Here is a 24,561-nt window from a genome sequence, read left to right on the forward strand (position 1 = left end):
TATTTGCGGCTTGTGGGATCTAGTTCCCTGACCAGGGATCGAACCTGGGCCCCCTGCACTGGGAGCATGGAGTCTTAGCCACTGGCCCACCCGGGAAGTCCCTATTTTATACAATTTTTAAAGGTTATTTTCCATTTACAGTTATTACAAAATATTGGCTATATTCGCCATGTTGTGTAACACAGCCTTGAGCCTATCTTACACCCAATAGCTTGTATCTTCTACTCCCCTACCCCTACATTGCCCCTCCTCCTCCCACTGGTAACCACTAGTTTGTTCTCTCTATCTGTGTCTACTTCTTTTTTGTTATATTCATTACTTTGTTGGTTTTTTTAGATTCTTTTTTATGGCTGAGTAGTATTCTATTTTATTCTCAGTACTCTTATCACTTTTTGTCACTTCTATCACTTTTTGTCACTTTACCTGAAGTTCTCCCTGGAGAAACAGAAATACAACTTTTTCTTGTAGGGCTTTGCTGCTGGGTGCTGGGGAATGATGAATTTCTGGTGGTAGAGTTGCTGTAGGTGATGTTTGGTGCTTTTGCCTTGGAGGACTTGAAGGAGATAACCTGCTGAAACCATGCAACTCAGATCGGGACTTGAACCCACGGTCTTTTAACTGAGATCACATACCTGGTCTCAGGACTTAACGAAGCTCAGGTTCTTGATGTCTTGCTGCAGAAAGAATTCTGTGAGAGACAAAGTGATAGGTAAGAAGTGGGTTTATTTAGAGAGAAACACATTCCACAGATGGAGTGTAGGCCATCTCAGAAGGCAAGAGTGGCATCAGGGTATGGGGTTGTCAGTTTTTATAGGGGTGGGTAATTTCATAGGCTAATGAGTGGGAGGAGTGGTCCAGCTATTTTGGGGAAGGGGTGGGGATTTCCAGGAATTGGGCCACCTCCCATTCTTTGACCATTATGGTTGGCCTTGGAACTGTCATGGCACCTGTGGGTGTGTCATTTAGCTTGCTGATGTGTTACAATGAGCGTATACTGAGGCTCAAGGGCTAGTGGAAGTCGACTCATCCACCATCTTGGACCTATTTGGTTCTAATCAGTTTATGTCACGTCCTCGGGCTATGCCGTTCTGTTAAAGGTTGTGCCCTGCCTCCTTCCCTCCTGTTTCACTACCAGTTTTTCAAGGGGGCTGAAGGTCCTCTTGGGAGACTTCTTTGTCAGTGACCCGACACAAGACAAAGTGGACAATGAACTACTCCTAGACAAGAATGCTGATGAGTGCCTTTTTCATCTCACTGGAGATCTGCTCCGTCTATGCTTTGGTGGAGTTCTTCCTCCAGGTGATGGCTGCCTCCTTGGGCTTAGCTGTCTTCTAGGTGAATATGATCTTGATGGGATCTGTAGCGCCAGCAAGATCAAGTATGAGAAGAAGCGTGAGATTTTGGTTGATTCTTCTCCTATTCCTTTTGTTTTTTGGAATTTTTTTTTTTTTCCAGAGAATGTCCTTTAGCTTTGGTACAGTTTCAGGCTGGGGAAATTTCAGGATATCACTAAGTGTCAGAAGTGGTCACTTGTACTGAAGGTTCCGGGAGTGCTGGAGTGTTCTTTTCTGGAGCAGAGGAAGGACTCTGGCTCTTGGTTCTTTGATGAGAAAGGCTGAACATGATTGTGCTTTCTCTCTGTCCTGACTGGGCAGGATTGTCTTTTAGGGTAGGAGATCTGGACTGGAGTCTTCTTAGACTTCAAGATCTCTACCTTTTCTCTCTACTGCTTTCTTTTTCTTCTTTATCTCTCTTTTCTTTGTCTTGCTTTTTTCATAGGTGGCAATTTTTCTTCAATCTGTCTGTTTCCTTTCTTCTTTCTTCAGGTCTAGGAAAGTGAAAGGGATTCCAGCGATATTTTCTTGTGGAGGGGCCACAGTTCTCCCATAAATTCTGTAGAATTTTTTTTCATTCAAAACGCCAGTTTGGTTGATTCGCATCATTTTAGAGCCTGGATTCTCCAAAAACAGCCAAGAGAATTGGGCCAGAGCCACACTGGGTCACTCTGTTGTGACCTAATAAGGTGATGGTACTACACTTCAGATGCAAAGAATAATTTCCATCGTGGTTCAGCCCTTCACTTCCAGTTGGTTGACTAAACTCAGTCATAACATTCTCTTTATTTTTTAAAAAATAAATTTATTTTTGGCTGCGTTGGGTTTTCATTGTTGCGGCTAGCGGGGGCTACTGTTTGTTGCAGTGCGTGGGCTTCTCATTGCAGTGGCTTCTCTTGTTGCGGAGCATGGGCTCTAGGCGTGTGGGCTTCAGTAGTTGCAGCGCATGTACTCAGTAGTGGTGCATGGGCTTTAGAGCGCAGGCTCAGTAGTTGTGGTGCGTGGGCTTAGTTGCTGCAGCATGTGGGATCTTCCTGGACCAGGGCTCGAACCCATGTCCCCTGCAGTGGCAGGTGGATTCTTAACCACTGCACCACCAAGGAAGTCCCATAACATTCTCTTTAAACCCAAGGATTTCTGTAACTCATTTTGTTATCCAAGGCTTTTGAACCTCAAAATTTATTTTTCCCATGTCTGCCTTATTTTTCTAAGCATTCTGCACATTTCAGCTACTTCAGTAGTTTGTTGTTGAACCAATGATCTTATCCTGCACTTGTTCTGTGGAAGAATCCAGGAGTCATATTGCTCTGAGAACACTCCCTATCCCAAGGTGCATGGGAGATTATGTATATATATATGTATATATATATATATACACACACTCACACACACACACATACATATATATATTTAATACATTTTAAGTGGTTTGAAGCCACCTGTATTATAATTATATTATAAAATTATATGTTAATTTATACATTATATAAATATATGTTACATATATATTTTATGTAATATTATTTTTTATTTTATTATTTTTAAAAATCTACTAATATTTTATTGGGTCATTCAATCTCAGGACATCAAGAATGTAGAAGAAAGGGAAATGAGACAGCAAAAGATGGAAAACAAATACAAAGGTATGAATTACTAAGCTGGCCATTTCTTTAAAAAAAAAAAGATCGGTTTCTTGTCATCAGTGACTTGCCCAGACGTCTCCATAGAATCATCCTGCCTTAGAAGAGTCTATCAGGTAAAGGAAGGGAAAGAAATATATTTGCCAGTTTCATATCTCTCATTGGTCAAAGCTTATCCTAGCACGTTGATTCTTGCCCAGTGCCTCCAGTCAGCTGCTGGGGAAGCGCAAAAGCTCAGTGCTTCACCTGAGTCTGGAAGTGGTGTAAGTGGCGAGAGCCTCTGTGCGTGTAGGCAGTATTGCTTTAGCACAAGAGATGCTACTTTGCTACTACAGCAGCGAGCCAGAGGACCAGAGAGCAAATGGAACTGAGCAAATAGTTAGGTATCCTAGAGAATTAGAGCCTTGGTTCTCCAACCTGTAAAAGATTAGAGTCATCTGAAGAATTTTGGAAGCTATCTGATAATCCAGTGTTCAAATTATCTATTTCTGCATTAAAAAAATTACTCCAGGGCATTCCCTGGACGTCTGGTGGTTAGGACTCTGTGCTCTCACTGCGGAGGGCTCCAGTTTGATCCCTGGTTGGGAAACGAAGATCCCACAGCCCATGCAGAGCAGCCCTCCCTCCCAAAAAATTACTCTAACACATGGCTTAAAAACCACTTAAAATATTTTATTAAATACATTAATATACTATCACAAATGAATATAATTATATAATATTACATTTTGTATATTAATATGTAAATTTAATTATAATTAATATATGGTTTCTATTTATTTAATATACATTTAAGTGGTTTCTAAGGAACATATTAATATATTAATAAATATATTTATTTCATATATAATTTACGTATATATACTTACTATATATTTTATAATTTCTGTCATTAATCCTTCTGTAACCCATAAATTGTTTTTTAGAAGTATTTTAGAGTTTCCAAACTGAAAGCCTTTTCTAGTTTTTAAAAAAAATTAATGTCTAACTTAATTGCATTAAGTGATCAGAGAATGTTAACTGTATAATATTAATGCTTTGAAGTCTGTTGAGGCTAGCTTTATGGCTGAGTGCTGTGGTTTCTTTTTATAATGTTCCTAAGATAATATATATTCTCCAATTGTTATATATATATTTATATAAATTTATTTCTATAATATATAAAATATATTTATATACATATTAGAAAAAATATATTTTCTAATAGACATATGTTACCTAATTATAATTGTGCTGTTCAAATCTTCTATCCCTCCATGTATACACAAATGTATCAAAGACACTTACAGGACTTTTCATAGCTGCTTTATTCACAATAGCAAATGTGGCAGTCAACTAGCTGACCTGCTTAGATCTCCTTTAAAGACAGGCTCTGCTGTGAGGAGTGCAGTCAATTGACACAGCAGTGTGCAGGGGCCTGTTAGTACTGGCTTTAAAGACCTGACTGTAAAAATTTCAGGGTATTTGCAAACTGTTTGTTAAACACAGCCATTATTAAAAATTAAGTTTTGCTAAATTGTAATTAAATAAATTATATTCAAAACAAAGATAATTTCTCAAAACTCTTCACTTCCTCTTCTGTTACTACATTTTACTTATACTTAGGCTCTCAAGATTATTTGCATCTACTCTATCTGTATGGTGGAAAAACTATATAATGGTGTCCTATTGGGCATCATTCCCCAAGTTCATGTTCAGTGATGTCACACTGGTTACTTGAAATTGGCCTTGGCGAGGGTACTGACATCATGGAAATCAGCGAGTGCTACAGGTTGGCTTTTAAACTTAGAACAATGAGGAAAATGCTAATAATACAGAAAAAACTTAGTGTGTGGTGTCTGTAGCTGTCACATTGTGAACAGCACAAAAATTTAAGGAAAATTCTTTTAGTATTAGAAAAGTATTTATTCTAGAAAAAAAGTTACTCACACATTGGCAGACAAGTGAAATTCTGACATACATGTTGGTTGTTTCACTTTCATCTTAGTCATTAATATAAACAAAAATATCAACCAGCATTCATGCTGGAACTACATTCACCAGTTGCAACCATAGGTTGGCTATAGATATGAGTTCAGCAAAAACCAATGAAAGTACTCTGGGAGAATCAATTGTGAGGGATTTACAGTAAAGAGTATGTTTTATTTATAAGTTGTGTGCTACAATTCTTTATATTACTAAAATTTATAAGTACAATCACATACACACACACTTTCTCCCAGAGAGCCAGTCATCAAACATTTACCAGCATAACACTGGCCAACAGCCAGCAACCACAGCACTTCAGGGTTTTCTCACAGTGTTCCATTTGAGAACTTGCTCTTCAGAGGGAGTGCTAGCCAATGATTCAGATGGCAGGGCTGGTAGGGTCTGGCCATGTCTCCTCTATGAACAGTCTTTGTGCTGGAGTTCTCTTTTTACCTGGCTGAGACTTTCTCAGACCTTCACTGTAGTTTCAACCTTCACCTATACAATTATTCTCCTTTCCCTCTCTTTTCTAAGGTGTCAGAATATATCTTGTCCTGAAAACATTCCTACTCCCGTCCCTTTATCTTTCACAGGAACTTCCCCCAATAACTCTCTTTCACTTCTAACTCCTTCCTGGTATCATCTTCCTGAAGGACCCAAACTGACAGCTGAAAAAATGGAAACAATAAATGAGTGAATAAACTTAAGAAAGTGATAAAGACAATGTTAATGGCACGGATTAAATTTAAGAGTATGCCTTGACTGTAACTGTTACATTATGAATAGCACAAAATAATGAGGAAAATTCTTCCAGTATTGGAAAACTATTATCTCAGCAAAGAATACTATTCAGCAATTAAAAAGGAACAGACTACTCATATATACAACATGGATGAATCCCCAAAAGACAGTATGCTGATCAAAAGAAGTTAAGAGCAAAAGGAGTACATACAGTATGATTCCATTTATATGAAGTTCTATAACAGTCAAGGGAATGTGGAATGGGGAACAGACTGGGAAGAGGCACAAGGGATTTTTCCAGGATGACTGAAATGTTCTATCTCTTAATATGATTTCATGAGTGTACGCATTTGTCAAAACGCATCCAGCAATATATTTTTTTGTACACTTAAAAAAAATATGTTTATTTATTTGGCTGTGCTGGGTGCGGCACACGGGCTCTTCCTTGTGGCATGTGGGATCTTCAGTTGTGGCATGTGAATTCTTAGTTGCAGCATGTGGGATCTAGTTCCTTGACTAGGGATCAAACTGGGCCCCCTGCATTAGAAGCACAGAGTCTTAGCCACTGAACGTCCAGGGAGGTTTCCCAACTATACATTTAAGATCTATTCATTGCACTGTGTATGTTACATCTCAATACAAAAATAATTCTTCCTATGATGATGTAAGATTTGTCATTTTCTTCTTGTAGATCTGTCCATTTCTGCTGTATATATTTTGAGGCTATATTATTAGATATCTGCAAATTTATGTATATATAACTGAATGACTGCTGTACATCTGAAACTAACACAACATTGTGAATCAACTATATTTCAATTAAAACAATTTTAAAAATATATCTGCAAATTTAGAATACTGCTGATGAGTGGAAGCTTTTCTGCTCTTCTATAAACACATACAATGTGTCCTCCACACTCATTCCTTCTATCGTATTGTAGCCTAATCTTCCATTTGCAGTGCTTCAGCACGTAGACCTGTCTTGCTGGTTTTGGGTCGGACTTAAAACGAATCCCAAGAGGGGGACGTGCAGCCACAGAACTAGCTGCATGCAAATGACTGGAAGTCCCTTCTCTGGTCACTTGGGGCATCCATACCTCATGGGCTTCCAACTCTGGCTTCTGCTCAGAATCCAGCCAGCATCTGTTCCAGTGGTCGAAGCAAATGCTCAGTCAAAACAAAGAGCAGCCTGAAGAAGGTGAGGGAATAGGGGATTTTGCAAGTTCTCACACTCCAGACCAGCGAACAAGAAAGACTTGGTATAAAGGGCTCAGATCTCAGAGAAGGGTTCTAGACATCGCACGCTGCATACTCTACTTTTGTGGTGGCGGTGGCAGGTTGTAGGGCAGGGAGCGGGAGGAAGCTGAAGAAAGGGAGGGGAAGGTTGCTGCAGCCTCAGCCTCAGGAGATAGGGGCTTTAGGTATCAGGTGCCTGGACTGCACCACGCCTGCTATTTTAAAGCTAGGCCTCTCTTCCAGGCGCGTGGTGTAGGGGGAAGGCGTCATTTGAAGCACCCACATCCCAGGTGGGAGATGTTGATGGGGGTGAGATGGAGATGACACTTGTCTGTGGCTACTGCTGGGCGCTCTCGCCCTCCGACCCCCACCACTATAAAGCTGAGCAACCCAAGGAGCAAACACGCGGTCCATACACTTGCACTTTCACTCACTGGTGGGTGGACCAGGCTCCACCCAACTCTGGGCTTTTATTGGTCAGCCGAGAAGGGATAGCTAGCAGCCTCCTCCGGATTGGTCGATTTCTGCTAGCTCTCAAGTCAATCAGAGTAGAAGGTACTGGACTCCCATTCTCTGGCTTCCGGGGGAGCCATGTTGGGTAGCGGCACGCAAACCTTCCAGTCCTGAGGCCGCAACGTGATAACATCCCCAGCTTTCCTCTGCCGCCGCCGTCTCCTCCTAACAGGTTATTTCAATGAATAAAAATGCGCTTTTTCACTCACAAAACGTGTCGTTTCATTAGTATAATGTGAGAAGCCTGCGTTTAGGCAGTGAAGCGCGAAGGAGGGGAAGAGGTGCCCTATTCTGCCCACCAGCCCTCTAAACCAGCAAAGATTCAATACTGATTCCCGCTATCCAGGAGGCCCCCACTTCGGGCCTCCCGCAGCGGGCGCCGGTTTTGAGTGACTTTTGGCCCCTAGCGGCACCTGTAGCGTCCCTAGTTACCGGACCCCTAGTAACCACCTCCCCAAGCAAGGAGCCATCGGGCGCCTACGGCCGCGCCGGCTTCCACGCCCCGGGCCAGCGCGGGCGCTCAGGCCTCGGTGGCGTGGTGATGGCCGCCTCGCACCGAGCAGCGAAGCTGGCGGCCAGCAGTCTCCAAACCCCGGTCAATCCCAGCACCGGAGCGCGGGTCACCCGTTACGAACGCAAAGACCCCGTAGAGTCCCTGTCGGCGGCGGCAGCGGCCTTGGAGGAGACGGAAGAGGAGGAGGAAGAGGCAGCGGGGCTGGCGCGGGCGCCGGTAATGCAGGGGCGGGAAGTGGGCTGGGGCTAGGCCCCGGGGGGTGCAGCTGGAGGCTGGTCAGCGACCTCGCTGGTGAGGCGAGGGCTGGGAAACGCGCGCCCTGTCCAGATCCCTCCCTACCGGTGAGCCTGGCCCACCACGTTCTCTGTGCTCCCACGGAAAATACTCAAAACCAAGGCGTTGAAAAGTCTTTTAACTTTAACTAAAGAGATTGTTGTAAAAATTTCTTGGAGAGCATTTACGTTAGTCTGTTTCCAGAGAGTGAAAAGTACAGAACTTTACTCCTTATGCCCCAGCATCTGTTGGGAGTAGATATTTGCTTTTCTTTTTCTTTTCAACTTGAGGAAAACTGTTCTATCCATAGAGGATAACCCATAAAACGCAAGTGAATCAGCTGTGCTGTCAGGTGTGTTTTGTTGTCATCTTGATGTCTTGGTTATTAGTGCATTTTAATACAGAACATGAGAGATGATGTTTAAAACCAGCAAGAGTTCGCTGGGTAAATCAGACAAATATAGTTAAGCCTCCAGAGAAACAAATTACCGAGGTTCCAATGTTTCCACTCGGCTCTTAAGGGTGGGGTGAGACAGCTTTTTCACTGATCAATTTTCAGTGTCAAATGTGTTGTGACCACCTGTCTACCAGGTAGAGAGTCAAGTCTGCCATCGGCTCTATTCACTTAAAAGATGGGAACCTTGAATTTTAACTAGCAATCTGCAGACATAAACCTCCTTAACCCCAAAGATTCTTAATACCATTTGTCCAAAGCTTCTCAGATTCAAATCATTGTGGTCTAGGGCTAATAGAAATTACTGGATATTTTGGAATTCTAATCTCTTTAATCTACACTAAAACTGTTAATGAGAAAATCTGTAGCAACACCTTTTATGGGCAGTATTTTACCAACAGATAAACTACTTGAGGTTATCCAGAGTAAGGCAGATTGAGACCCTGAACATGAGCCAGGGTCAGTGACCTAGGACCAGATTCATTCATGGTAAAGCTTCACCTCAACACAAATTTCAGGAGCCAACGAAGGAGGCAAACTGATGTTGGAAAAAGATTTGAATGGAGAAAAAGGATTTGGAGTCCTGGGCTAGGATCTGTTCATTTGCTAGTTGATATTCAGAAGTAACTTCCTTCAATCTCAGTTTCCTTATCTGTAAAAGAACTATAATAACTGTCTCTCTTTCTTGTCTCACTGGGCTATTATGATAACCAAATGAGAGAGTATGTTATAGCTAAAGGACAGTTTGTATAAATTAGTAATAATAATAGCAACTGCCAGTGGGACTGTTATTTGAACAACTCTCGCAAAGATTAAGTTCTACTTTGGCTTGCTGTGGTGGAGGAAGCAGTCAGTTCTGTAATCACAGGTATACTTCCAGAGTGTCCTGGTAAACTGCAGATCTGTATGAGAAACGTCACCTTAGGAGAGGTTAGTTTAATGAGCTAATTTCCAAGGGGCATGGTCCTACTAAAAAAAAAAAAAAAAAAGGAAGCTAAGTTTGGAGTTTGACACTGTTTTGAGACCACTGTACTTGAAGGATCCAAAAGCAAATCTGGGTAAGCTGCCACTGTAGAAGGCCTGATGGTCAGAGGACATGGGGTTGGCAGACAAAGCACTGAAAAGCCAAGGAGAGTGCAGGAGCCAAGCTTTGCCTTCTTCACAGTTTGGCTTGGTCTCCACCTTGGGTTTTTTATTCTTCTATTTATTTGTTTTATTTATTTATTTATTTTGGCTGCATTGGGTCTTTGTTGCAGTGTGCGGGCTTCTCGTGGTGTCTTCTCTTGTTGCAGAGCACAGGCTCTAGGTGCGCGGGTTTCAGTAGTTGCGGCACATGGGCTCAGTAGTTGTGGCGCACGGGCTTAGTTGCTCTGCAGCATGTGGGATCTTCCCGGACCAGGGCTCGAACCCGTGTCCCCTGCATTGGGAGCACAGAGTCTTAACCACTGCACCACCAGGGAAGTCCCTCCACCTTGGTTTTTTAAAGGTTAGTTTGTCTCAACTTCGTCATCTATAAGATGGAGTAAACTCAGCTTACCAGAATCACCACACAAAATTGATTAGAGAACCAACTGTCACAGTAGGCCCCTTTAAGTCCTTTGGTTTGCCAAAGCAACCCCCGCCCCACCGCTGGCTCCATGCACACCCCTTGCAGGACTCTGTGCCCATATAGGGCACTAAGCCATATTTCTTGAATCTAGCCTCAGTTGGAGATAACAGTTCATAGACCTTTATGGGGTTGATGATGACATGGGTAAAGCACTATTCTATAATTCACAGTTAAAATTTCACTGACTTTCCTAATGGGATGGCCTTCTATTTTTCAACAAATATTGAGCATTTATTAAGTGCAAGTCACAGACTATTCAGTAGTGAATGAAGCAGACATAGCTCATGTCGTCACAGTGCTTCCATTCTGATGGGGAAGTTAGACAATAAAAAATGAACAGTCAAATGATTATAAGACAGGAAATGTTGGGAAAGAAATGAACAGGTTACTATAATTAAAAAAAGAAATAGGAAGGAACCTATTTCAGTGAGTTAACATTTAAGCCAATGCCTGATTGATGAGAAAGAGCAGCCATTTGAAGAGTGGGGGAGGGAAAAGCATTCCAGGCAAAGCGAGTGGCATATGCAGAGGCCCAAAGATAGGAAGAGAGAGAGTTTTGTGTGATTAAGGATCTGAAAGAAAGCCAATGGGACTGGAGAAGAGAGAGGGGGAGAGGGGAGGGGATGAGATTGGAGAGGTAAGGAGGGTCTTGTAGACCAAGGTAAGGAGTTTAGTGTTTATTGTAGGTGCAGTGAGAGGTCCTTGAAGACTTTTAAGAGATCTGACATGTTCCTATTTACATTTTAAAACGATGACTCTGATGGCTTTGTGGAGAATGATTGGAGGGTTTGACAAAGAAAGGAGACTGGGTAGGAGGCTTTTGCAGTAATTCAGGTGCCAGAAGTGGTGGCTTGGACCTAGAGCCCAGGGGAGATGGCAAGAAATGGACAGATTGCATAGGACTTAGATTAGATTGGATGTGAAGGCCAAGGAAGAAGTCAAGAATGCTCATTCCCACGTTTCTGGTTTGACCAGCTGCACAGAAGATAACGTCATTTACTGAATTGTGGGTAACTTGGGGAGGAATAGATTCAGGGGCTGGGTGGGAATCAAGGTTTCAGTTTTGAACATGGTAAATTTGAGATACCTGTGAAACTACCAAGTGGAAAGATGTAGGAAGCAGTTGGGCCTATGAAACTGTAGTCCTGTTGGGTGTGGGATGGAGAATCTCCATCTGGGAGTTTTCAGCATTTTTGAAGCACTGGATTAAGTCACTTAAGGGGAGACTTCAGAGAAGGAAGAGAAGGGGCCTAGTATAGAACTCTTAAAACCCTTGACATTTAACAGGTAGAGAAAAAGGGGGCAAAAGAGATTAAGACCAGCTACAGTGGTAGAAGAATTATTGCAGGGGTGTGGAAGTTTCCAATTCATTGGTTTCAATGCTAAGGGAAAGGGGCAAATGCTGCTAAGAGAAGGACATTTCATCCCCGAAGCAGGAGGGAAGGAGCAAAGGGGCACAAAGGCAGGCAGTTTTGTAGATGGGAAGATGAGGGAACTTCCCTCTGACGGTTTTTTTTTTTTACTGAAGAAATAAAGGAATTATCATGGGCAGTTGGGAGTCGGGGTGGGAGCAGGTAGAAGAGCAAGGGACAGGTAGGCAGGATCTCTGGGGCAGTGTGAGAGCCACTTCCAGAAGGAGCACGGGAGGTACCAGGCAGACCAAGCAGCCATGAGAAATTGTTCATTTTTAAATTTAGTATTAATATTCACAAAACATTCTTTTTCTTTAGTTACATTTTAATTATAGAAGTAATACATGAACACATTCTCCTTTTAAAATTTCAAATGTTATATCGTGCTTGCTTCGGCAGCACATATACTAAAATTGGAACGATACAGAGAAGATTAGCACGGCTCCTGCGCAAGGATGACACGCAAATTAGTGAAGTGTTCCATATTTTTATAAAGATGTTAAAAAAAATGTTACAAATAAGGCTTAGGCCCTTTTAACACTTCTCCCCTCAAAAAGAAAATCTGGTTCCCCCCTCCCTCCTCATCAGTAGCCACTGTTTTGAAACTGATATATATTCTGGGCTTTTTCCTGTCTCCTGTGTACATAATATTTTAATACATGGTAGCATTTTATAGATACATATTGTTCTGCCACTTGCTTTTTTTCTCTTATGTACATTTAGATCTGCCTCATTCCTTACAAATCCCTTTAATGCAAAAAACTTTTTAAATAAAAATTCCATAATTGTAGATCGACTATAACACAAATAATTATGAGTGCTGATTACTAATGAAGCAACATGTGTTGGAAGGAGACATCATCTAACTGGGTCAAGCCAATCTAGGGAAGATTATCCTGTAATCTAGTGGCTGCATGTACAACAACATTCCACAGAAAGCTCAACAATTAAAGGGAAAGGGTGCTATTTTAGGCTCTTGGAAAATAATGTCCTTGGCCTAGATTATTTGAACTACTAAATGTTTCCTTCTGTGTGGAGACAATTTAAGATGAAATTAGAGTTGGAAGTTGCTTACTAACCATTTATCTGTTTTGGGTAAAACACTGTGATATCAGTTTATCCGAAAAGTTCAGGCTAGTGTTACCAGTATTAAGCTGAAATGGAATGGATACTGTGCAAAAGTCAGTGCATAAGTATAATTATCATTTGCCACATCTCTTCAGAAGCTACTCATCCTTCTATATCTTTTTCAAACAGTTTTTCCAGGTTCAAATAAACTTCATCCTTTCTGTGAAAATGATTGTTATAAGGCCTTGTTTTAAGGAATGTTCTAAAAGAATGAATGGAGAGCACGTGGATGCTTTTGCCTAAAAGCGAGTCTTTGGAATATCCACTGTGTTTCAATGGTAGTTTTTGGAAAATAAGCCCTTTCCTTAATACTCAGTAGGATATCACTCTTAAGCAGCCAATATTTCTTTGATTCGGTCTTTATGAGGGAATACCTGTCCTCTTCCCTTGGGAGAAACTTAATATTGTTTTAGCTGGACATTCGCTCATCCAACAAATACTTATTGAGCATCTGCCATTGGCCAGGCACTTTTCTAGGCACTGGGGACACAACTGAACGAAGCACACAAACGCTTGCTTTTGTGATGCTCGCTTTTTGGTGGGGGCAGGCATCCAGTACACAAATCAGCAGAGATATCAGTTGGTGGTGAGTACTTATGAGAGAAAGCAGCAAAGGGAGGCTGACAGTGAGTCAGGGGAGGGGCTGTAATTTCAAACAGGGTAGTCAATGAAGGCCTTGCTGAGAAGATGACATTTTGAGTGAAGGTCTGAAGGAGTGAGCAGGTGGGCTGTTCAGATATCTGGAGGCAGGGAGAGGGAACAGTAAGCCCTTGAAGTGATCTTGCTGATTCTGTGAGCTTCGGAAAAACTGCAAACTGGAATCCGCCGCTTCTGCTAGTACGATCTCCTGCCGCCAGGATGGACGAGGAACCCTGCTGGGGCGGTACAAGCGGATTAGCAGATGGAGAACTAACAGGAAGGAATAAGTCCCTGCTTCTTCCTCCAGCCTTGCAGTCTCCCTGTAGCCCCACTGTTAGCAGAGTCTAGCGGGAAGCCGCTGGCAAAGTGGAAATGTGGTTTGCAGAGTCCCAAGCCCAGCATCACATAGCACGGCTTTGGAGCTGAGACACCAGTTTAACACCTGGCTCACATACTTTATGTATCGTAAAGCTGAGGTTCAAAAGGCTAGGGCCCACGTCACATGGCTAAGAAGTGCAGAACCTAGGCATGAATGAGAATGCTGACACCACGTCTGTAATCTTTTCCCCACGCCACGAGAACGCTCCAAACTGAAAAGTTACTTAACTTTCATCAAACCCTTTCAGCGTTGAAGGGTTGTAAAGGGGCTGAAACCAGGTGACGCGTGAGTGGTCAGGAGCCAGTGGTAGCCAAGAAACAGAAACCACCGCCTGCTTGCCGTAACTTCCCTTTCCAGGCTTGCTTCCCAAAATTGCTTTATGCATTTTTACTTTCCTTTTAGCCTGCAGCTGTGTGCACGTTGCTTTCCACCACTTACCACCGCCCCCATCCCCAACACTTTTGCTAACGTCATTTCCTTTGGAGTGCCTGTTCCTTCTTTCCCCGTATATAATACTTTCCATGATCCTCCAGATTCTTCCATTCGTTGACTCAGCCCCCATATCACCTCCTCTAGGAAGCCTCCCCTTATCTTCCAAACTCAAACCAAACCAAAGCTCCCTTCTTTTTTTTTTTTTTTTTTTTTTGCGGTACGCGGGCCTCTCACTGTTGTGGCCTCTGCGGTTGCGAAGCACAGGCTCCGGACTCACAGGCTCCGGACGCCCAGGCTCAGCAGCCATGGCTCACGGGCCCAGCTGCTCCGCGGCATGTGGGATCTTCCCGGACCGGGGCACAAACCCGTGTCCCCTGCATCGGCAGGCAGACTCTCAACCACTGCGCCACCAGGGAAGCCCAAAGCTCCCTTTTTTAAATACCCTTATCACTTTGTTGCTGAACTCAAGTTTGTGTGCCCAATGCACAGTGAAGCCAAACAAACCAAAATAGTGGAGTTTGGAGCAGAGAAAGGTTTATTGCAGCCCCAAGCAAGGAGAATAGGCGGCTTGTGCTCAAAAAGCCCAAACTCCCCTGATGGGGAAGAGTTTTTATAGGCAGAATTAGGGGGGAGGGCTGCAGGGTGTGTAACCTTTCTCTGATTGGTTGATGGGGAGGTAACAGGGTGGTGTTCCAGGAATCTCAGTCATCAGCCTTCTGGTTCCAGCCAGTCTGGGGCCATGTGCTTAGGCTTAGCCTAAAGTTACCATCCTCCACCTGGGTGGGGGTCTTAGTTCCTGTAGAAGAACTCAGAGATTCGTATCAGATTGTTATGTATATCCCTTGAGAAGGAACCAGGACCCTCCGCTTTCCTCCACTACTGTTTGACTGTTTTTCCTTTGTTTCTGCATTCCCTCACTCCTCGAATTAGTAACTGTTTGAATCTGCCCTTTGAAATGGGGACACAGAAAGACTTCTGTGCCGAGGAGGACCCCACAGGGTTCTGCTCAGTTTCAACTAGATCTTTGTATCTCTCATGACTACTGTCCATTTCATGTTAGTCCTCCTGTCACTGCTTATTTAGATGCTGGTGTTTGCCAACATTTCCATCCTCAGGTTCTTGCCTCTCATTGCCCACAGGCAGCCTTATCCACACCCAAGGATGCACCTGCACTTCTGTGTGCATTGCTGGCTCCCATATCTCCATCTGCAGCCCAGCCTTCTTACCACGTCTCCAGACCTATTTTCCCCCCTGTTTCCTATACATTTGGCTGCCCTACTATCCTCTCACACTTAGTGTGTCTAAAACAGAGATTAGTTTCCTTTCCCTAAAATACTCTTCCTCCCTGTATTCCCTATATTAATGAATGGAAGCCCCATCATCTACCTAGACATACAGCACTCCAAACAGAAACCTTTTCAATTTCTTGCCCACAGTCCAGGCTATTATCAAGTTGATGATTCAGCTTCTTAAATCTCCCAAGGTAGCCTCCTTTCTTGTGTTCCTGGTGCTGTTCCCTAATTCTGCCCTTAATACCTCTAACTCGGACACTTGCAGTAGCCCATGAACTGCCGCCAACCTTGCTTCCCTTCACTCCACCTCACTTGCTACCAGAGAGTCCTTCTGAGTGTTACTGACCATGTCTCTCCTCTGCTCACATCCTTTAAGGCTCCTGTTGCCTGTGGCTTGGCCCCCTGGACTCTTGGTACTCTTGGTTGGGCTTTTTTTTAAAAAATATTTATTTATTTTTGGCTGTGTCAGGTCTTTGTTGCAGCACTCAGGATCTTTCGTTGCAGTGCACAGGCTCTTCGTTGTGGCACGTGGGCTTCTCTCTAGTTGTAGTGCAGCACAGGCTCAGTAGTTGTGGCACGTGGGCTCACTAGTTGTGGTGCCCAGGCTTAGTTGCCCCATGGCATGTGGGATCTTAGTTCGACCAGGGATCGAACCCACATCCCCTGCATTGGAAGGCAGATTCTCAACCACTGGACCACCAAGGAGGTCCCTTGGTTGGGGCTCTTGACATGCCTTTTTCACCTTGCTTCCCATCCTCTTGTGCTCCATATGCCCTATTCCCCACCCCCACTCAGACTATATACCTCTCTCCGAGCACAGCATGCCTGTTCCTTCCTCCTGTGGCTAAAAACCCTCCTGTCCTTGGGAGGAGTGTGGTGTGTCTTTGGAGCCTAATAGACTTGGGATTGGATCCCAGCTCTACTTACTAGCTGTGTGACTATAGGCAGGTCACCTAACTCCTCTGAGCCTCAGTTTCCTCACCGAGGACAGAGTACCTGCCAGTTGCATCATCATGAAGTAACATGATGAATGTGCTAGCACTGTGCCTCAGTTTCTCTGTTTTTCACTGTTTCCCTGCTCTGGCAAACTTTGTCCTTATCCAGCCTTATGTCTCCCGTCTGGCTCACCTCTGCAAATTTTGTCTCTTCTTTCCCCCAGTCAGAATTAGGTATTCCTTCTGTGAGCTCTCATGGTCTCTGATATTGTAACATACATGGTCACTCATCTGTCTACCTGCTCAGCTGGGAGCAACTCGTGGGCAGGAATCAGGAGTTCTGTCTCATCCAGAGTCTGCTATCAATTATTTATCTACATGTCCTGTCCTAAACTAGCTGGAAGCTTCTCGAAGGTGGAGTTTTCATCTGATTTGTATCTTTCAGCAGCTAGCTGAGTGCTGGGTGTCTCTAAATATTGAATGAATGACAAAATTAACAAAGTACTTGTTCCCACAGCTAAGAAGGTAATGGTGAAGAACACATACAGGAACAGCAAAAGATATCAGAAAATTCTCTTAATTGAGTTATATGACTCATAAAGCAATTCTCCAATTTATTTGAAAATAAATTTCTGCACACTGTTTCTACTGAAGGAAACTTGTTTTCCTTCGTTTTCTCTAAGTTATCCCAAGTGGTAAAACACTGGCCTCCTGTACACTGTTTTTAGCCCATTAAAATATTATATCTATAAATATTATATACAACTGACTCTTCTGAATTTTCCTGTTGGGAGACACTACTCAGATTTATTTTCTAGAGTCTTATCAGACTGGATCTCTAATTTTCCATTGGCAAATATGCTTTTTCCATTTTGAGTCTATTTCAGGCACTAAGCTAAATTTAACGCCATGGTCAGCAGCCTTTTATGCATAGTATCATAAATAATTTCAGTTGTTTCTCACCTGAGAAAATATAATTTTTTTTTTATTTGTGGAGAATATGGGGTTTTACCTCTTTAGCTGCCTCAGTTAAAAGAACTTTGAAAGGTATGCAAAAGGAATGAGGGGAAAAGATCAGTCATGCCCTTCTAGGCATGTATATAGAATACCCACCCTATGTGTTCTTGTTCTGTTGTCACCCCACAGTCCCCGTCACCGTGGGAGCTACTGCTCTTGGTGCCCACGGGAGCGGCTATTCCGGAAGTCCCTCCCACCTCCTCCCAGGCCCTCCTACTCCCTCCTGAGGTACCCGCCCTCCCCACCCCGCCTCCCGTACCATACCCCTGAGGACATCCTGGAGGGCTTTTCCCTGGCTCCTTGATGAGCCCCTGAGAACCTTGTTCCCTCCATTCTTGCATTCCCCTGACTTTTCTGTTCCCTGCTCTTCTCTCCATTGGAACACCCACCCTGGGGGCCCACAGTGCAGAGCCCACCTGTGGGCTACGGTTGCTTGGTTTGCAGCCCAAGGAACTATGTTCTTCATCTCAGGTAAACCTACACTCAGAAGGAGGTTTTTTTTTTTTTTTTTTTAACACCTTTATTGGAGTATAATTGCTTTACAATGGTGTGTCAGTTTCTGCTTTATAACAAACTGAATCAGTTATACATATACATATGTTCCCATATCTCTTCCCTCTTGCGTCTCCCTCCCTCCCACCCTCCCTATCCCACCACTCTAGGTGGTCACGTAGCACCAAGCTGATCTCCCTGTGCTATGCGGCTGCTTCCCACTAGCTATCTATTTTATGTTTGGTAGTGTATATATGTCCATGCCACACTCTCATTTTGTCACAGCTTACCCTTCCCCCCCCCATATCCTCAAGTCCATTCTCTAGTAGGTCTGTGTCTTTATTGCCGTCTTGCCCCTAGGTTCTTCATGACCTTTTTTTTTTTTCTTAGATTCCATATATATGTGTTAGCATACGGTATTTGTTTTTCTCCTTCTGACTTACTTCACTCTGTATGACAGTCTCTAGGTCCATCCACCTCACTACAAATAACTGAATTTCGTTTCTTTTCATGGCTGAGTAATATTCCATTGTACATATGTGCCACATCTTCTTTATCCATTCATCTGTTGATGGACACTTAGGTTGCTTCCATGTCCTGGCTATTGTAAATAGAGCTGCAATGAACATTTTGGTACATGACTCTTTTTGAATTATGGTTTTCTCAGGGTATATGCCCAGTAGTGGGATTGCTGGGTTGTATGGTAGCTCTATTTTTAGTTTTTGTTTTGTTTTGTTTTGTTTTGTTTTGCGGTACGTGGGCCTCTCACTGTTATGGCCTCTCCCATTGCGGAGCACAGGCTCTGGACGCGCAGGCTCAGCGGCCATGGCTCATGGGCCTAGCCGCTCCGCGGCATGCGGGATCTTGCCGGACCGGGGCACGAACCCGTGTCCCCTGCTTCGGCAGGTGGACTCTCAACCACTGCGCCACCAGGGAAGCCCTCTATTTTTAGTTTTTTAAGGAAACTCCATACTGTTCTCCATAGTGGCTGTATCAATTTACATTCCCACCAACAGTGCAAGAGTGTTCCCTTTTCTCCACACCTTCTCCAGCATTTATTATTTGTAGATTTTTTGATGATGGCCATTCTGACCGGTGTGAGATGATATCTCATTGTAGTTTTGATTTGCATTTCTCTAATGATTAATGATGTTGAGCATCCTTTCATGTGTTTGTTGTCAATCTGTATATCTTCTTTGGAGAAATGTCTATTTAGGTCTTCTGCCCATTTTTGGATTGGGTTGTTTGTTTTTTTGATATTTAGCTGCATGAGCTCCTTGTAAATTTTGGAGATTCTTTGTCAATTGCTTCATTTGCAAATGTTTTCTCCTATTCTGAGGGTTGTCTTTTTTTTTTTTTTTTTTTTGCAGTACGTGGGCCTCTCACTGTTGTGGCCTCTCCCATTGTGAAGCACAGGCTCTGGACGCGCAGGCTTAGCAGCCATGGCTCACGGGCCCACTGCTCTGTGGCACGTGGGATCCTCCCGAACCTGGGCACGAACCCGCGTCCCCTGCATCGGCAGGCAGACTCTCAACCACTGAGCCACCAGGGAAGCCCCTGAGGGTTGTCTTTTTGTCTTGTTTATGGTTTCCTTTGCTGTGCAAAAGCTTTGAAGTTTCATTAGGTCCCATTTGTTTATTTTTGTTTTTATTTCCATTTCTCTAGGAGGTGGATCAAAAAGGATCTTGCTATGATTTATGTCATAGAGTGTTCTGCCTATGTTTTCCTCTGAGAGTTTGATAGTGTCTGGCCTTACATTTAGGTCTTTAATCCATTTTGAGTTTATTTTTGTGTATGGTGTTAGGGAGTGTTCTAATTTCATACTTTTATATGTACCTGTCCAGTTTTCCCAGCACCACTTATTGAAGAGGTTGTCTTTTCTCCACTGTATATTCTTGCCTCCTTTATCAAAGATAAGGTGAACATATGTGCATGGGTTTATCTCTGGGCTTTGTATCCTGTTGCATTGACCTATATTTCTGTTTTTGTGCCAGGACCATACTGTCTTGATTACTGTAGGTTTGTAGCATAGTCTGAAGACAGGGAGTCTGATTCCTCCAGCTCCATTTTTCTTTCTCAAGATTGCTTTGGCTATTCGGGGTCTTTTGTGTTTCCACACAAACTGTGTAATTTTTTCTTCTAGTTCTGTGAAAAATGCCAGTGGTAGTTTGATAGGGATTGCATTGAATCTGTAGATTGCTTTGGGTAGTAGAGTCATTTTCACAGTGTTGATTCTTCCAATCCAAGAACATGGTCTGTCTCTCCATCTGTTTGTATCATCTTTAATTTCTTTCATCTTATAGTGTCTTATAGTTTTCTGCATACAGGTCTTTTGTCTCCCTAGGTAGGTTTATTCCTAGGTATTTTATTCTTTTTGTTGCAATGGTAAATGGCATTGTTTCCTTAATTTCTCTTTCAGATTTTTCATCATTAGTGTATAGGAATGCAAGAGATTGCTGTGCATTAATTTTGTATCCTGCAACTTTACCAAATTCATTGATTAGCTCAAGTAGTTTTCTGGTAGCATCTTTAGGATTCTCTATATATAGTATCATGTCATTTGCAAACAGTGACAGCTTTATTTCTTCTTTTCCGATTTGGATTCTTTTATTTCCTTTTCTTCTCTGATTGCTGTGGCTAAAACTTCCAAAACTATGTTGAATAAGGGTGGTGAGAGTGGGCAACCTTGTCTTGTTCCTGATCTTAGTGGATATGGTTTCAGTTTTTCACCACTGAGGACGATGTTGGCTGTGGGTTTGTCATATATGGCCTTTATTATGTTGAGGAAAGTTCCCTCTATGCCTACTTTCTGCAGGGTTTTTATCATAAATGGGTGTTGAATTTTGTCAAAGCTTTTTCTGCGTCTATTGAGATGATCATATGGTTTTTCTCCTTCAATTTGTTAATATGGTATATCACATTGACTGATTTACGTATATTGAAGAATCCTTGCATTCCTGGAATAAACCCCACTTGATCATGGTATATGATCCTTTTAATGTGCTGTTGGATTCTGTTTGCTAGTATTTTGTTGAGGATTTTTGCATCTATGTTCGTAAGCGATATTGGCCTGTAGTTTTCTTTCTTTGTGACATCTTTGTCTGGTTTTGGTATCAGGGTGATGGTGGCCTTGTAGAATGAGTTTGGGAGTGTTCCTCCCTCTGCTATATTTTGGAAGAGTTTGAGAAGGATAGGTGTTAGCTCTTCTCTAAATGTTTGATTAAATTCGCCTGTGAATCCATCTGGTCCTAGGCTTTTGTTTGTTGGAAGATTTTTAATCACAGTTTCAATTTCAGTGCTTGTGATTGGACTGTTCATATTTTCTATTTCTTCCTGATTCAGTCTTGGAAGTTTATACGTTTCTAAGAATTTGTCCATTTCTTCCAGGTTGTCCATTTTATTGGCATAGAGCTGCTTGTAGTAATCTCTCATGATCCTTTGTATTTCTGCAGTGTCAGTTGTTATTTCTCCTTTTTCATTTCTAATTCTATTGATTTGAGTCTTCTCCCTGTTTTTCTTGATGAGTCTGGCTAATGGTTTATCAATTTTGTTTATCTTCTCAAAGAACCAGCTTTTAGTTTTATTGATCTTTGCTATCATTTCCTTCATTTCTTTTTATTTCTGATCTGATCTTTATGATATCTTTTCTTCTGCTAACTTTGGAGTTTTTTTGTTCTTCTTTCTCTAATTGCTTTAGGTGTAAGGTTAGGTTGTTTATTTGAGTTGTTTCTTGTTTCTTAAGGTAGGATTGTATTGCTATAAACTTCCCTCTTAGAACTGCTTTTGCTGCATCCCAAAGGTTTTGGGTCGTCGTGTTTTCATTGTCATTTTCTTCTAGGTATTTTTTGATTTCCTCTTTGATTTCTTCAGTGATCTCTTGGTTATTAAGTAGTGTATTGTTTAGCCTCCATGTGTTTGTATTTTTTGCAGATTTCTTCCTGTAATTGATATCTAGCCTCATAGCATTGTGGTCAGAAAAGATACTTGATATGATTTCAATTTTCTTAAATTTACCAAGGCTTGATTTGTGACCCAAGATATGACCTATCCTGGAGAATGTTCCATGAGCACTTGAGAAGAATGTGTATTCTGTTGTTTTTGGATGGAATATCCTATAAATATCAATTAAGTTCATCTTGTTTAATGTATCATTTAAAGCTTGTGTTTCCTTATTTATTTTCATTTTGGATGATCTGTCCATTGGTGAAAGTGGGGTGTTAAAGTCCCCTACTATGATTGTGTTACTGTTGATTTCCCCTTTTATGGCCGTTAGTATTTGCCTTATGTATTGAGGTGCTCCTATGTTGGGTGCATAAATATTTACAATTGTTATATCTTCTTCTTGGATCAATCCCTTCATCATTATGTAGTGTCCTTCTTTGTCTCTTGTAATAGTCTTTGTTTTAAAGTCTATTTTGTCAGATATGAGAATTGCCACTCCAGGTTTCTTTTGATTTCAATTTGCATGGAATATCTTTTTCCATCCCCTCACTTTCAGTCTGTATGTGTCCCTAGGTCTGAAGTGGGTCTCTTGTAGACAGCATATATACGGGTCTTGTTTTTGTATCCATTCAGCCAGTCTATGTCTTTTGGTTGGAAAATTTAATCCATTTACATTTAAGGTAATTATCGATATGCATGTTCCTATTACCATTTTCTTAATTGTTTTGGGTTTGTTATTGTAGGTGTTTTCCTTCTCTTGTGTTTCCTTCCTAGAGAAGTTCCTTTAGCATTTGTTGTAAAGCTGGTTTGGTGGTGCTGAATTCTCTTAGCTTTTGCTTGTCTGTAAAGGTTTTAATTTCTCCATCAAATCTAAATGAGGGGGCTTCCCTGGTGGCACAGTGGTTGGGAGTCCACTGCTGATGCAGGGGACATGGGTTCATGCCCCAGTCCGGGAGGATCCCACATGCCGTGGAGCGGCTGGGCCTGTGAGTCATGGCCACTGAGCCTGTGCATCCGGAGCCTGTGCTCTGCAACGGGAGAGGCCATAGTAGTGAGAGGCCTGTCTACCGCAAAAAAAAAAAAAAAAAAAAAAAGTTTGAAATCTGAATGAGATCCTTGCTGGGTAGAATAATCTTGGTTGTAGGTTTTTCTCCTTCATCACTTTATATATGTCCTGCCACTCCCTTCTGGCTTGCAGAGTTTCTGCTGAAAGATCAGCTGTTAACCTTATGGGGATTCCCTTGTGTGTTATTTGTTGTTTTTGCTTGCTGCTTTTAATATTTTTTCTTTGTATTTAATTTTTGATAGTTTGATTAATATGTGTCTTGGCGTGTTTATCCAGTATGGGACTCTCTGTGCCTCCTGGACTTGATTAACTATTTCATTTCCCATATTAGGGAAATTTTCAACTATAATATCTTCAAATATTTTCTCAGTCCCTTTCTTTTTCTCTTTTTCTTCTGAGACCCCTATAATTCGAATATTGGTGCATTTAATGTTGTCCCAGAGGTCTCTAAGACTGTCTTCAATTATTTTCATTCTTTTTTCTTCATTCTGCTCTGCAGTAGTTATTTCCACTATTTTATCTTCCAGGTCACTTTCCATTCTTCTGCCTCAGTTATTCTGCTATCGATCCCATCTAGAGAATTTTTAATTTCATTTATTGTGTTGTTCATCACTGTTTGTTTGCTCTTTAGTTCTTCTAGGTCCTTGTTAAACATCTTGTAATTTCTCTATTCTATTTCCAAGATTTTGGATCATCTTTACTATCATTATTCTGAATTCTTTTTTAGGTAGACTGCCTATTTCCTCTTCATTTGTTAGGTCTGGTGGGTTTTTGCCTTGCTCCTTCATCTGCTGTGTATTTTTCTGTCTTCTCATTTTGCTTACCTTACTGTGTTTGGGGTCTCCTTCTCGCAGGCTGCAGGTTCGTAGTTCCTGTTGTTTTTGGTGTCTGTCCCCAGTGGCTAAGGTTGGTTCAGTGGGTTGTGTAGGCTTTCTGGTGGAGGGGACTAGTGCCTGTGTTCTGGTGGATGAGGCTGGATCTTGTCTTTCTGGTGGGCAGGTCCACGTCTGGTGGTGTGTTTTGGGGTGTCTGTAGCCTTATTTTGATTTTAGGCAGCCTCTCTGCTAATGGATGGGGTTGTGTTCCTGTCTTGCTAGTTGTTTGGCATCAGGTGTCCAGCATTGTAGCTTGCTGGTCGTTGAGTGAAGCTGGGTCTTGGTGTTGAGATGGAGATCTCTGGGAGATTTTTGCCATTTGATATTACATGGAACTGGGAGGTATCTTGTGGACCAGTGTCCTGAACTTGGCTCTCCCACCTCAGAGGCACAGCCCTGATGCCTGGCTGGAGCACCAAGAGCCTTCCATCCATACGGCTCAGAATAAAAGGGAGAAAAAGTAGAAAGAAAGAGAGAAATAAAATAAAATAAAATAAAGTTATTAAAATAATTATTAAGAAAAAATTTTTGAAAAGTAATTTTAAAAAAACACAAAAAATGGACAGACGGAACCCTAGGACAAATGGTAAAAGTAAAGCTATAAAGACAAAATCACACACAGAAGCATACACATACACACTCACAAAAAGAGAAAAAAGTTAAACTATAT

At 42.2% G+C, this 24,561-nt stretch overlaps 1 protein-coding gene, 1 non-coding gene and 1 pseudogene across 3 annotated transcripts in view; 2 read left to right on the top strand and 1 right to left on the bottom strand.

Annotated features, from left to right (window-relative positions):
- Positions 1-414: 414 nt before the first annotated feature.
- On the bottom strand, positions 415-1,888 carry LOC132531261 (serine/arginine repetitive matrix protein 1-like; annotated as a pseudogene).
- Positions 1,889-7,891: 6,003 nt separating this feature from the next.
- Positions 7,892-24,561, top strand: part of FAM161A (FAM161 centrosomal protein A) — a 31,390-nt gene continuing 14,720 nt past the window's right edge. For both annotated transcript variants that reach the window (XM_060169613.1, XM_060169614.1), the window contains exon 1: positions 7,892-8,162. In XM_060169613.1, coding sequence (XP_060025596.1) covers positions 7,974-8,162 — 189 coding nt within the window. In that variant the 5' untranslated portion in view covers positions 7,892-7,973. The remainder of the gene's footprint in view (positions 8,163-24,561) is intronic.
- Positions 12,078-12,184, top strand: LOC132532007 (U6 spliceosomal RNA). Its single transcript, XR_009544269.1, has one exon. It is a non-coding gene; the product is annotated as a U6 spliceosomal RNA (small nuclear RNA).

The sequence above is a fragment of the Lagenorhynchus albirostris genome, chromosome 13, assembly GCF_949774975.1.
Source record: "Lagenorhynchus albirostris chromosome 13, mLagAlb1.1, whole genome shotgun sequence".
In the NCBI taxonomy this organism is placed as follows: Eukaryota; Metazoa; Chordata; class Mammalia; order Artiodactyla; family Delphinidae; genus Lagenorhynchus; species Lagenorhynchus albirostris.